Source organism: Arachis ipaensis, chromosome B3 (assembly GCF_059453495.1).
Source record: "Arachis ipaensis isolate K30076 ecotype BB chromosome B3, ASM5945349v1, whole genome shotgun sequence".
Classification (NCBI taxonomy): Eukaryota; Viridiplantae; Streptophyta; class Magnoliopsida; order Fabales; family Fabaceae; genus Arachis; species Arachis ipaensis.
In genome coordinates, this window is record NC_142438.1 from 120,926,213 (window position 1) to 120,938,896 (window position 12,684).

The following is a 12,684-nucleotide window of genomic DNA, read 5'->3' on the forward strand; positions in this document are numbered from 1 at the left end:
AAGTCTTAAATGTTTTAGATGTGATTAAGTCTTCTAATAATGTGGATAATTAAGATTGGGCCTTAATTCTTGCATCTTGAGAGTTGAAATTGTCTTTACGCCTGCCTTGTTCTAGAGGAATTTGGGCGTAAGCCCAAATGCACCTCCCAGGGAGCACACACATCGGGAGTGTGTCTTGGAAGCTTGGAGGACGCTCGACAGTTGGAAGCAAGGAAAGAGGGCCTCCAGGCGTGTGTCTTGGCCATCGGGCGTGTGAGGCATGCATGGGGAGACCGCCGGGCGTGTAGAATGGCCGCCAAGCGTGCCTCTGCGTGCTTCTTGTCTCCATCTCCTTTTTCCTTAGGGTACGATTTTGTTCCTTAGGCCATATTTTTGCCGTACTTGTGTTTTTCTTGTAAAAAAGCTTTGATTCTTGATTTTTTTTTTTTATCTAAAAACTCCTGAAAATATAAAAATATTATCCTAACTCTAAATATTTAATTATTTATAAAATTCTAGTAGAAAACATAAGAAATTTGATTAAAACCTAAGAAAATGAATAAAAAAAGAACTTTAAAAATTTCTTAAGATGACGTGTCATCATCACGTAACAATAATGTCTTTCGATAAGACAACTCAAAAAAAATGATTTTCTTTTTCCAGTTTTCAGCAACCTTGTCATGTCCATACTTCTTTCTCTTCTTAGTATAGTTTTCAAACTCTGTTTGTTCAAAAGTCTTGTATTCTTCTAAGACATCATAACCAAAAAGTGACTTAGGTACTTTACCAAGTTCCTTAGTATTATCAAAAGAACTCTTTTTTTTTTTCATGGATGATCATGCAGCAAATAGCGGCGATGACCGATATAGCAATGCTTGTGTCCATGTTTCAGTCTTTTAGAACTAATTTCTCTTTGGCAACATACACATGCTAATGCACCTTTAGTGCTCCAACCAGATAACATAGCATAAGTTGGATAATCGTTTATTTCCATATAACTACAGCAAACAACTGAAAATTCTATTTCTTAACCACATCAAATGTTTCAACACCATCTTCTCACAATTCTTTCAGCTCTTCAATTAATGATTGTAAGTATACATCAGTAGTAGAATTGCCGGGGGTATTTAGAGTCTGGAATAAGTAAGGATAACATCCAATTTGAATGTTTCAAACCATCTATGGAAGATAGTTATTAGGAATAAGAACAACTGGCCAAGTACTATGAAATGTTCATATTGTTAAATGGATTGAATCCATCACTAGCAACTCCAAGCCTGATATTTCTAGCATCACAAGCAAATAGGTCGTGTTCCTCATCAAATTTCTTCCACGCTATAGAATATGCTAGGTGTTTTAGGACTCCATCATCAAGTCACTTCTCTTTATTCCACCTTATTGCTACTATTATTTTTTCACACATGAAGATCCATTGAAGCCTAGGTTTTAACATAAAGTATCTTAGTATCTTCTGGGACACCTTCTAACGAGAGTCATCCTTTTCATTCCCCTTCTCCTTTACTCATCTAGATTGATTGCACTTTGTACATTCATCAAGATCAGCATATGCTTGCCCCCAAAACAAAATGCAATCATTCTCACAAGCATATATTTTCTCGTAATATAATTCCAAATCTCGATCACTTTTCAAGCATCGTAAAATGAAGTAGGACATGTATTTTCCTTTGAAAGTATACTTTTTAGAAAGAGCAACAAAGCATCAATTGAATTTTTTCTCCATCCATAGCGACATTCAATTTGAGACAACTTAACAATAAAAGATAATCTTAAAATCCCACTATCCAAATACAAGCTTTGCTCAGCATCTCTCATTAACCTTTAAAACCTTTTTTGTCCCCTTGTCAGGTTCTTCTGAAATATTGTCATATATGTTGATAGTAAAATCTCTCGACATTTCTCCTAGTATTTTTTTTCTAAAGATGTTATACAACATCTCATAAGTGGTAGAATTATTCTCCCTTTCACAGTTAATCTCAGTTAAATCAAACATATCTATAGTTGATGTATCTTGAACACTCTCACCATGATGCACCCATATTTTATGTGAGCTCACTATTCTCCATTGGCGCACATGATGATGAACTTCATTTCTAAGTTTGAACAAAATATTATTGGATTTGGGACAAGGACAACGTATTTGATTTTTCACACCGAGTTGAGAGAAGTCAATATCCAAAAATAATTCATCGAAGTACTTCCTAAACTCAAGGGCACGCATATCAAAATTAATCTAATATATCTGGTAGTTGACCATTGGACTAATTTCTGCAGGAGATGAGAATGAATGAGAGAAAGATGTAAAGAAATAGTGGAAAAAAGAGTATGGAGATATAAGCTAGCATTACAGCAACTACCACTCTCAAAAGGCTCTGTCTAACTAAATTTTAAGTCGATTCTCAATAACTCCCCAATACAAATTATTCTAATTCAATACATTGTAAAAGAACATAAAATTAATTACAAAATTGGATTAATATTTCTATGTAAATAGGGATAATGTAGTTGCCACAATAAGACACTCAGTTCACAAACACAAAAGTATAAGAAAAAAACAGAATCAAAATCATAGAACAAAGAAGCAAAAAATAGAATAAAAAACATAGAACAAAGAAGCCAAAAAAAAAATCAAAATTAACTTTTCAAAGAACCGAAAATCAGATTATCAAATAGATTATAAAAAACAATATTTTCATAGACAACAAGAATATCAAAGAACAATATTCTAGGCAACAATATTCAAATAACATTTACCTTCAACAGAGCAGAAACCAGCAACCAAGCGACACGCAGCAACGAGGGAATGACAACGCCGAGCACCACTGTGGAGGAAGGAGAATGGATAAGATGAACCAGAGCAGTGAAAGTAGAGGACCATAGACTAAAGTAGCAGAAGCAGAGGAGCAGCACGAGCAGGAATGGCGACGCAGAGGAGGAGATGAAGACGAGCACAAATAGCGACAATGCAGAGGAGCACCGCCATGGATGAGGGAGCAAAAACCGACAACGACGCAGAGGGGACGAAGACGGACACGAACGGCGACGCAGAAGACGATGGCATTGGTATATGCGAGTGTGAAGGCGAGGCAGAAATGAGGCAAAACAGAGGCTACCAGGGAGTCGACGCAGATGGCATTGCTGACAGCGCGGTCTCTTCTTCTTCCAGGAGCTCGATTGTTCAACTGCTGTATGTGGTGGCGTAAAGAGGGTGAAGACAGGAGTGAAAGTGAGACACTAAATTAAGATTTTTACTTTTGACATTTGTTTTTACTTTTAACTATTTTTATTTAATAAAATAAAATTATCCTAAAAAAATATATAAACAAATTTTTTTACCCTTAAAGATTTTAACATTTTAAAATAATTTTTTTAGTTAAAAAAATATTTACAATTTGTGACAAACAAATAATATTGAATTTTGTGATAAATTAATTTTTTGTTACAAAATAATTAGAATTTTGAAAACAAATGAATATTTTTGCAACAATTTTATCTTTTTTTATAAAATATTGTAAAATTTTGGAATAAAACACCGATTCATTACAAAAACTAACACAATTTATAACAAAAAAATTAGATTGTTACAAAATATTTTTATTCTGTAACAAACTAACAATCACCAATTTTTGCTACAAATATCAATTTTTTGTAACGAATATTAATTTTTTGTAACACTTTTAAATTTAACATAAAATTTTTGTTACAAAGATTTTATTTTTTTTGTAACGTAACTGTGTAAATTAGGTAAAGTGTGAAAGAGTTAGTTTGAACTCTTGAATTGATGATTGCAGTCAAGTTAATTATATAGTAAAAGTTTTGTTATAATTTGCGATGGAAATTAGATGTAGATTTCATTATATATTATGAATTGCGATGTACTAACGGTTCTAAATTACAATTTTTTTTTTGTTTCTTTGATTCAACTTCTTTTTTGAAGTCTCTAGAAAATTTTTATAATTGATTATCTGTTTAATTTTTTTATATCGACGATAAATATATATTCATTTAATGTTGCGTATATTTTTTAGCCGTTATGTAGTGAGTATAAAGAAAAAACGAGAAATTAATTAATGAAGTATGTGTTTTGTCCTTTTTGTGTGTGATGAAAAATAATAAAAGGTGAGATTATTTATAAATAAAACTTCAACAAAATTTAGGGGTGGCAACGGAGCGGGTAGGGATGGGTTTTTGCTCTATCCGATCCCGCTTCGCCGTACAATAACTCGTTAGGGGTGTGCATGGCTTGGCCCGGCCCGGTTCTAAATACTTTAGGGACTAATTTGGTATGATTTTACCGGGTCTAGAGTCGGGTAAGGATCTTAAAAATAGACCCAATAATTATTTCGGGTCGGATCTGTGCCATAGCTCGGGTCACCCGAACTCGACCCGGTGGCCCAGTCATTATACACAATTAATATTTTGTGTTATTAGTGATGAATGATGACTATTCTTATGTAAAATTTAAGTATTGTAAACCTTAATATTTTGTGTTATTAGTCATTATAAGACTATAAGTTAATGTTTTATGTTTAAAATGCATAAGACTTTAGACTAACGCATAATATTGTGTTATTTGTATTGATTTAAATATTTAGTGACTTGTGTGTTATTAGACAATATTAGTATTGATTATGGTTATGCTTTAATTTTAGAGAAGAGTTGATTTTTGGTATATTTTTCTAAGTGAATTTTACCATGTTAAATAATAGTTAAAGTCTTGAAAATTTGGATATTTTCACATGCTAACTTACAAGAAGGTATTAAGGTAATGTAATGTTAACGACCCGATTTTCACCCGGTTTTTATCCGGTATAATCGTGGCCCGAAAGTGTATAGGTTTCATCGGGTTAGAGCCGGGTTCAGGTCTGAAAAATAGACCCTGTATGTATTTTGGGCCGGGTCTAGGTCACATCAAACCCGATTTCACCCGACCCATGCACACCCCTACAACCCGCATAGAACCCGCCCCGCTTCTACCCGCGGGTAGTAAAACGTTGAACCCTAACCCGCCCCGCCCCGCCCCTACCCGCCCCTATAATTATTAAAATTCAATAAATATAATTAAATTTCAAAATTTATATTATCATCATCACATACATAACATAAATTAAAGTAAAAATTTAAATATGATACAATAATTAATCATTTACTAATTATTTTACATATATTATACATATTATATATTAAAATTATATATATTATATATATAGCAGGGCGGATAAAGACGGGTATTACCTAAACCCGATCCTGCCCTACCCCTCCCAAAAATCTGTTCCGCTAAACCCCCCTCCTCTGAGCGGGTAGGGGTGGAGTGGGTACCCGCGGATTTAGGTGTATTCCCATCCCTAAACAAAATCATTATACTATTACTTATACCGCCAAACATGGTTGGAATAGTTGGAGTAAAAGAAATTATCAAATTAATGAAGAAAGAAAACAACGCAAAATGCATGAGTTACCCTATCGTAAAAGAGAGGCAATTTTGTGGGCCTATTAGGCGCCTAGCAAGTAGCAACTAGCAAGCTTAGCGCAAAATGTTTTAAAGGCAAAATCCTCATTGGTGGGATAACACTTTAATCCTTTACCTTAATTAATTAATTAATTAATTGATTGATTAATCACATGATATATTTAATTAATCGCAATACTAAATAAAGTGGTGTTAGAGATAAGATATATATGGGCCATATTGGAGGCTTGCACGTTCAAGCTAAGTGTGAGTTATATATAGGCTTTTTTATTTATATAAATATAAAAAATATTCTAATTTTCTAAATAGGTATCATGTAAATAGGGTATTCATGGATTCGATCCGATCAGTATATCCATGATATTTATCTGTTCGATCCAAAAATTGCTGATATCGATCCGATCTGCAAGATTATCGGATTTGATTCGCAAGATTATCGGATCGGATTGTGTATTTCATGTAGGTATTCCGTATTCGCACATCCGATACGCATATCCGCGAATTCGCAAAAATAAATAAATAAATAAGTAAATACTCTTTTTATGTTTTATTTCAACTAATAATTATCATATATTTTGTATTATTTTATTTTTATTATTTAAAAAAAAATATGTTTAATAATATTTTAAGAATAAACATGTTTAAAATAGTAAAAAAATAATATTTTATTAATATTTTTTAAATAAAAATAAATTTTTTAAAATATTTATATATTTTGCGAATATATCCGAGATTCGATCGGATTGGATCAAAGCTTAAAAATCGCAGATATTGGATCTGATTCGATAATTTTAATGCAGATCGGATCAAGATTTTGACCATATCCGATCCAATCCAATCCGCGTTCACCCCTACATGTAAAAGTGAGTTAAGCCTAATTTTGATATCTGAGATTGGCGAGTTACACTGATTTAATTTCTAACTTTTCAATTGCTACAATTTGGTCTCTCAAATTTAAAAAGGTATGATACAATTCCAGCTCCCATTATCATGTAAATTCAACCAAGTACATATGATGGTGCCAATGTCTTCAAACCACTATTGACAAAATCTGTCATCGTGTCTACCAACAAGTTCTATTTCTCAATATTTGCACCAGTATCAGATATTTTAGTATGTCCTTCATCATGTCTTGCTATCAGAAATTTGAGCCACGCTTTTTCTTCTTCGACCGCATCCCCCTCCCTCATAGAAGCCCTCAATATGGATAAAAGCATGTCCCTGCCTTCCTCAATTCCAGTACATTGCATCTGTTTCTTCAATCGATATCCTTTATTTATCTACGATATCCTGATAACTATGTAGCCAAATTAGGCATTCATTGCTAACTTTATGTAGTAATGTACATCAAGTCCAGTTGCAACTAAATTACAATAGATAAATTTAGCTTGTTTTAGGTAATGCTTTGAAAAGTTCCCGGGTTTGCTTACAAGGACACGCAGAGGGAATTATGCAAGCCAAGGCAAGGTTGGTAACCTCAATAATATGACTGTAAATGATGAATGCTTCATCCAGAATATCTTTAACGATGCAGAAATCAATACACAAAACATTGACTCACTAGGGACACAGCCATGATCAATTATATCATCAAAAATCCCACGCCACTTTGAAAACTTTTTGTTCATTAATCATTACCCATGCAATCTGCTAGAAATGAAACCGAACCAGGGTTGTTGTATCATCCACTTGTATGCCTTGGGAGAAGATAAACATATTTGAATAAATAACATAGCAATATAACAAAACAACACAGCATTAGAACAAAGACAGAATACTGAATGCAATGACAAACTACACGGCACAAGGAATTAAAAACATGAAAAAATCCCATCATATCGTCATTGACGCATCCAAGTACTAAATTTGATCAAATTCTACTTGCTAGGCACATGAACTGACCAACTAATATTTTACCATAAATTCCACTAATTTCAGCAATCAATCATGCCAATTTGTTTTCAACAGAAAATATATAAATCTAAGTTACTCATTCTGAGATGACTAGTTTATGATAAATGTTATCAATGCAATTAGAATGGCTTACCCTAAACCCGGTATCATAATGGCACATGCAATTCACTGCAACATAAGCAACGTCTTCGTTCTTCATCCACTGCTCCCTATACTCCTTCACCTCGTAGTCAGTGCTGGTGAAGGTGCCATGGGAATCTTCGTAGGGGAAAACCTAGTTCGTGGAAGAAGAAAAAGAAGATGAAGGTTCCAGAAACAGATCCTCCTCGAACGGCAACGTTTCAGGTCACGGGTCACGTGAGGGTGGATAGGGAAAGAAGAAGGAGGGTGGGAGATGCACGCATTAAGATGATAAACAATGTTGAAATTAGGGATTAGGGATTGAGGAGAAAAACAGAAACTCAGAAAGGTCGACATTTTTGAAAAATGAAGCTTTGCGCTATGCTGTGCGTTGCGACACTTGGCGGGAAACAACTCAACAAGAATATTTGGGTCATGGACTAAAGACTTATTTGGTTTTTTTATATAAAAAATGTGCTAATGGTGTGTTGACTGTTGAACCAAAAACTTTTTATTGATATAAAAGGTTTTTAGTTATTAAGCTAAAATCTTAAATTAGATATTTTACATCTTTGTTGATATAAAAGTCAAATTTATTTGATAATATATAAATATCAAATTACAACTCTTAAGTTTCTAAGATCTCATCAGATTATTGAACAAACTACCATCAAACAATCCCCTTAAGCACCCTACATTCATTTTGTACCACAGACCTAGATGAACAGAAGTACTACAACAATGTTTCAGTACAAAGACCCAAAATTTTCAATTATATTCCAACTTACCTCTAAAATATGTCAAATTCTCCTAGGAAATTTTGTGATTTTCTTCAAATTAGTAACAGTTAACATCTTAGTTTTGCATTAGCTTTGGCACAGATTGACCTCCACTTGCTAAATATCATGAGCTACAGTATAAGAGCATCCACTGATCAGACAGCAAAATAGGAATGAGTCTATCAGAAAAATGACAAATATAAACAACGAAACATCTATACAAGGGAAATTTGAATCTTCAACTGGAAATTATTGATTTACAACAAAAGAAGTACCGGCTCAATGATGCTGAAGAACCTTTATCTATTGAACCACAGATGCACCTCCCTGAATTTCTGTAACCTCATGGTCCTAGATGGTAACATAAAAAAAATGAAACAGTGGAAAATATGTAGTAGTAACGAAACTTCTGTGCTAACCAAATCTGACATACATTTCATAAATAAAAGTAAAGGAAATACTGGGATCAGAAAAAAAAAAGGGCTAATTGAAAGCTGTAAAAACCAAAGATATCACATACCGCATTGTAAATCGGTATCTGGTTACGCCAAAACTCTAATGGTGGTAGAAGCAACCTTCCTGCAATGTGATTCGAGCACAAAATTCAAGAAGATTAACAGTAACATCGAGCGAAGATATTAGTAAGTGCGTGAAAAGTGCACTAGTGCATCAAGTATCTCTAGGCCAAAGAAGATTTAGCTTTTATGAATGAGAACTGGGAAATAACTAACAGGGAATACTTACCTGATCTGGACTTTTTGAAACTTGATAGAGCAGACACTGAGGATATCTTCTCTTTCTCACCAATGATCGAGGGGCTTAAACCCCTTTTTCGTGGATATTTGGTTGCAGTGGCAGATCTAGCCATTTTTCTTTCACACGTGATCTGACCTTTTTCACTTGTAGCTTTCTTTCTCCTAGAACAGCCTTCTTCATTTTCAAATAAAGTTCTAGAAACTCTAGATGTAGAGCTTTCATCGAGATGCTCAGATGGTGTATTTACTTTTTCTGTAGTTACTTTTTCCAGAGATTGCAACTGAGCTGGTGTCACTGGACTGTTCAGTTCCTCGGGATGTTTCAGAGTAATTCCAGAAGCAGCCTGCTTCTGCTGACAGACTTTCCTGTTATAATACCTGGTAACACGTCTAATGCTGCCACTACCTTGAGCAGCATTAACCCCACATGTAGCGTTAGAATCATACCATTCACCTTCAGCATGTGGCTTCCCATGAGCTCCAAATGCTTCCTTTAAAGGTTTCGAAGAAGACAGGATAGATTTTTCTTGAGCTGTAACACTTAAAACATCAAGCTAGATAACAAAAGATCTTGGAGATATGAAATGATAAAATATCAAAGAAACTATAAGTCGTGTGAATGCAAATATTTACCAGCAGAGAAGATCTCAGGATCAATTGATGATACATTTTTAGGAACAGCACTACCCAAATCAGTGCCAATAGTTGATTCATCCCTAATCAAATCTGCTGCATAGCTTTCCCAGTTTTGAGGAAAACCAAATAAGAAATGACTGAAAACCTAGCAACATAGAAAACGGGTGAAAAATCAAACTGGGAAGACATACAATTTCTACATCGTTTTGATGCTTGTTCACAAACCAAAACTTAATAGTTTTCATCCAATCTACTGCTGACCCATCATTTAAGAGTTTGACAACCAGGTTAAACTTCTTAATTATGAGGGAATTCATGGGTAGATGCATGTATAAATCTCTTCCAAGACAGAATATGCATATTGATGCCATATGAAGTTCCCAAACCACCATGTAATGAATCAATTTGCAAACGTAATTAATCATGTAGAGAAGTAGAGAGAGAATACACCAATGAGTAATGGCTACAAACCTCAGGAGGGAAACCATTATCAATGGTGCGCTGCTCGTCAATGAAACCCCTTATGATAATATAAACCCCATCTGTGGTCTCAAGAGAGAACAGATCATGCCGTTTCGCAATGGGAGCACTGGTGAAGACACGCACTACTTCTTCCCTGATTCACGGAATCAAGTTATGCAATTACCAGATTAGATAGTTCAAGGAAGACATTACTCCAAATCAATTTCAGCAAATCACCAAAATGCATCAAAGGAGGTAAAACAACGTCACGAAAAAGCCTAATACAAAATCAAGCTAAGTTTCTTACCTTTTTGATGCAATGCCTCCAATGGCTAACTGCTTTCCTTCGAATCCATGTTTAGCTTTAACCAGCCACCATTCATACAAGCAAACCTTCGCATACGGAAAACACAGGAAGAATCAGAACTATGAAGAAATTATAAGAGGAAAAATACTTAGGGGAACAAATAAATTGGAAAGAGAATGAGGAGAAGAATAAGTAACCGTTGGTTGGAAACAAGATAAATTGGCGTTTTTAGAATTGGATGGAGTTGAAGTAAGCTCAGCCATGAGTGGGAAACGTGGGAAACAGTGAAATCCCCGTTACACTTTGTCGGGGCTTCTAATGGCTGACTGATGGTGGCAGAGAAGAAGAAGACGACCGGGACAGCAGCCCCGGGAAAATAGAGCAGAGAAGCGCTGTCGCACTTCGCAGCCACTGGTGGTGTCGTCGTCGCTGAAGGTCGTCGTCACCGAGAAGCAGTGCCACACCGTGGCCGTGAAGGTGAGAGAGGCAGTCGAACAGAGGAGCTTCGGCGCGGGCTAAGGTGACTCTGAGGCTGGTGAGTGGTGACGGTGGCTGGTGAGAGACAGAGAGAGGGCTGAGAGGGAAAGGTGGCGCCGTACGTGAGGGTGAGGGGACTGAGGGTGCGTGGCTGCCTTATTAAGATATGAAAGCATGGCATTATCAATGTATAATAAACAAGCATTAGTATATGAAAGCCCAAGTGCAGTTGCTTTTCACAAATGAGGCAGTCGTATTTGAATATATTGTAAATTTGTTTTACAGAAATAAGATTCAGATTCCAGGCGTTTCAATCAAATAGGATTAACGCAAAGTGATAAATTTTCAACTAGTGAAACAATTTGAGGAACCAAAAAGATACTGGTATTAATTCTAAACTCGGAGGTAAGAGATAAAACCATTTTCCCATTCTCAAGTGCATCTTTCACCTAAGGGTCTTCATTTGAAGTCACAGGCAACACAGATCAAAAAGTAAATACTCCTTATGATACAAAAAACCAGAAAGGCAGGGGATAATGCTTACATGAAAGTGAGATTGGAGTTTCCTCCTCAAAAATTACTGAAAAGCCATCTTAGTCGTCTATCCTCACTGAATTATTGGTAACCATGTTAAGATATTAAGCAAATTAATAAATGCCAAAATATATAAGAGATAAATTCTATTAGTAAGCATATGGAAGAAAAAACACTCACAGAGGAAACATCACTAAATAACTAAGAATGCAGTGAAGAAAGATGAAAGCAGCATAGAAATTAACTCAGCAAACAATGAGAGTAAAAGCAGCGTAGAGAATCATGAACAAAATTAACTCAAGCCAACAAAATCCAGCTAAAAAAAAATCATGAACAAAATTAACTCAAGAAAACAAAATTAACTCAGCAAACAAAATCCAGCTACTCAGCAACTCAGTTTCAAACAACAGTAAAACACTAAAACCAGCAAAAATGATTCCAAGTCACAGTGCTTACTGCTTACCGGCGGCGAGGAGGAAGGGAAGTGACGTCGACGATAGAGGAGACGGCGACACCGGCGAACACAGAGAGAGAGAGAGCGCTCAAACAGAGGAGAGGGCGACGGCCACAGAGCTTCCACACGACGGCGAGGGAGCTTCCTACGATGGCGACACAGCTTCCTAGGACCGAGACGGAGCTCCCTACGACGTCGACACAGCTTCCGAGAACCGCGACGGAGCTTCCTACGACGGCGACACAGCTCCTGCGACAGCGACGGAGCTTCCACACGCGATGCCTAACACGCTGCGGTGGCTACGGGGGTTGGGGGCTGCGGTGGCTGCGGGCGGCGGGACTGGGTGGCTAGGGTTCTTTCTTGAGATTGTTCTTTCAATTTCAAAATTTCGGAGAGGAGAGGGGTGGGAGTGTGACAGGGCTGCGTTGGGGTCATGGGTATTGGGTAGATTAAGGTTTTTTTTTTTTTTTTTCTTTTTAAAACGTAAAAAGGCGCCGTTTTGGAGAGTAATACCGAAGCGAAAACCCTCTAAAAACCGGCCAATTTCAGCGGTTCAACGGTTTAATTGTCGGGTTGACCGGTTTTTTAATTGATTTTTACCAGGCGGTTTATAAGGACAACCGCACTGACTTGGTGACCGGTTCTTGGTTAACCCGGTTGAACTGGCCGACCCAGTTCGGTTTTCAGAACAATGCAAGCCAGCCACGCACCCTCAGTCCCCTCACCCTCGCATATGACGCCACCTTTCCCTCTCAACCTTCTCTCTGTCTCTCACCAGC

At 36.3% G+C, this 12,684-nt stretch overlaps 1 protein-coding gene across 16 annotated transcripts; it reads right to left on the reverse strand.

The window, feature by feature from the left end:
* Positions 1-6,345: 6,345 nt before the first annotated feature.
* LOC107630859 (uncharacterized) lies at positions 6,346-12,356 on the reverse strand. 16 transcript variants are annotated; one of them, XR_015907426.1, is made up of 12 exons: positions 11,915-12,345; positions 11,462-11,527; positions 10,638-11,068; positions 10,441-10,526; positions 10,143-10,287; positions 9,669-9,816; positions 9,025-9,567; positions 8,801-8,859; positions 8,556-8,631; positions 8,290-8,411; positions 7,515-7,655; positions 6,346-6,757 (listed from the first exon to the last, which is right to left on the reverse strand). XR_015907426.1 is itself a non-coding variant. In XM_088509153.1 (10 exons), the coding sequence occupies exons 3-9, from the start codon at positions 10,701-10,703 to the stop codon at positions 8,584-8,586; spliced, it is 1,095 nt and encodes a 364-aa protein (XP_088365279.1). In that variant the 5' UTR covers positions 10,704-11,068; positions 11,462-11,527; positions 11,915-12,345; the 3' UTR covers positions 8,073-8,431; positions 8,556-8,583. The 16 variants fall into 16 exon arrangements, 4 of the variants coding, with proteins under 4 accessions (XP_088365279.1, XP_020974890.1, XP_088365280.1 ...); XR_002359654.2 differs by having other exon boundaries at positions 10,638-11,072; XR_002359653.2 differs by having other exon boundaries at positions 6,346-6,764; positions 10,638-11,072.
* Between the last annotated feature and the right edge of the window lie 328 nt (positions 12,357-12,684).

Coding starts and splice junctions, on each gene's coding strand:
- LOC107630859 (XM_088509155.1), bottom strand. CDS start 10,703: ATGGCTGAGCTTACTTCAACTCCATCCAATTCTAAAAACGCCAATTTA. Junction 10,527..10,637: donor TATCTTGTTTCCAACCAACG/GTTACTTATTCT, acceptor CCGTATGCGAAG/GTTTGCTTGTATGAATGGTG. Junction 8,860..9,024: donor TTTCAAAAAGTCCAGATCAG/GTAAGTATTCCC, acceptor ATCACATTGCAG/GAAGGTTGCTTCTACCACCA.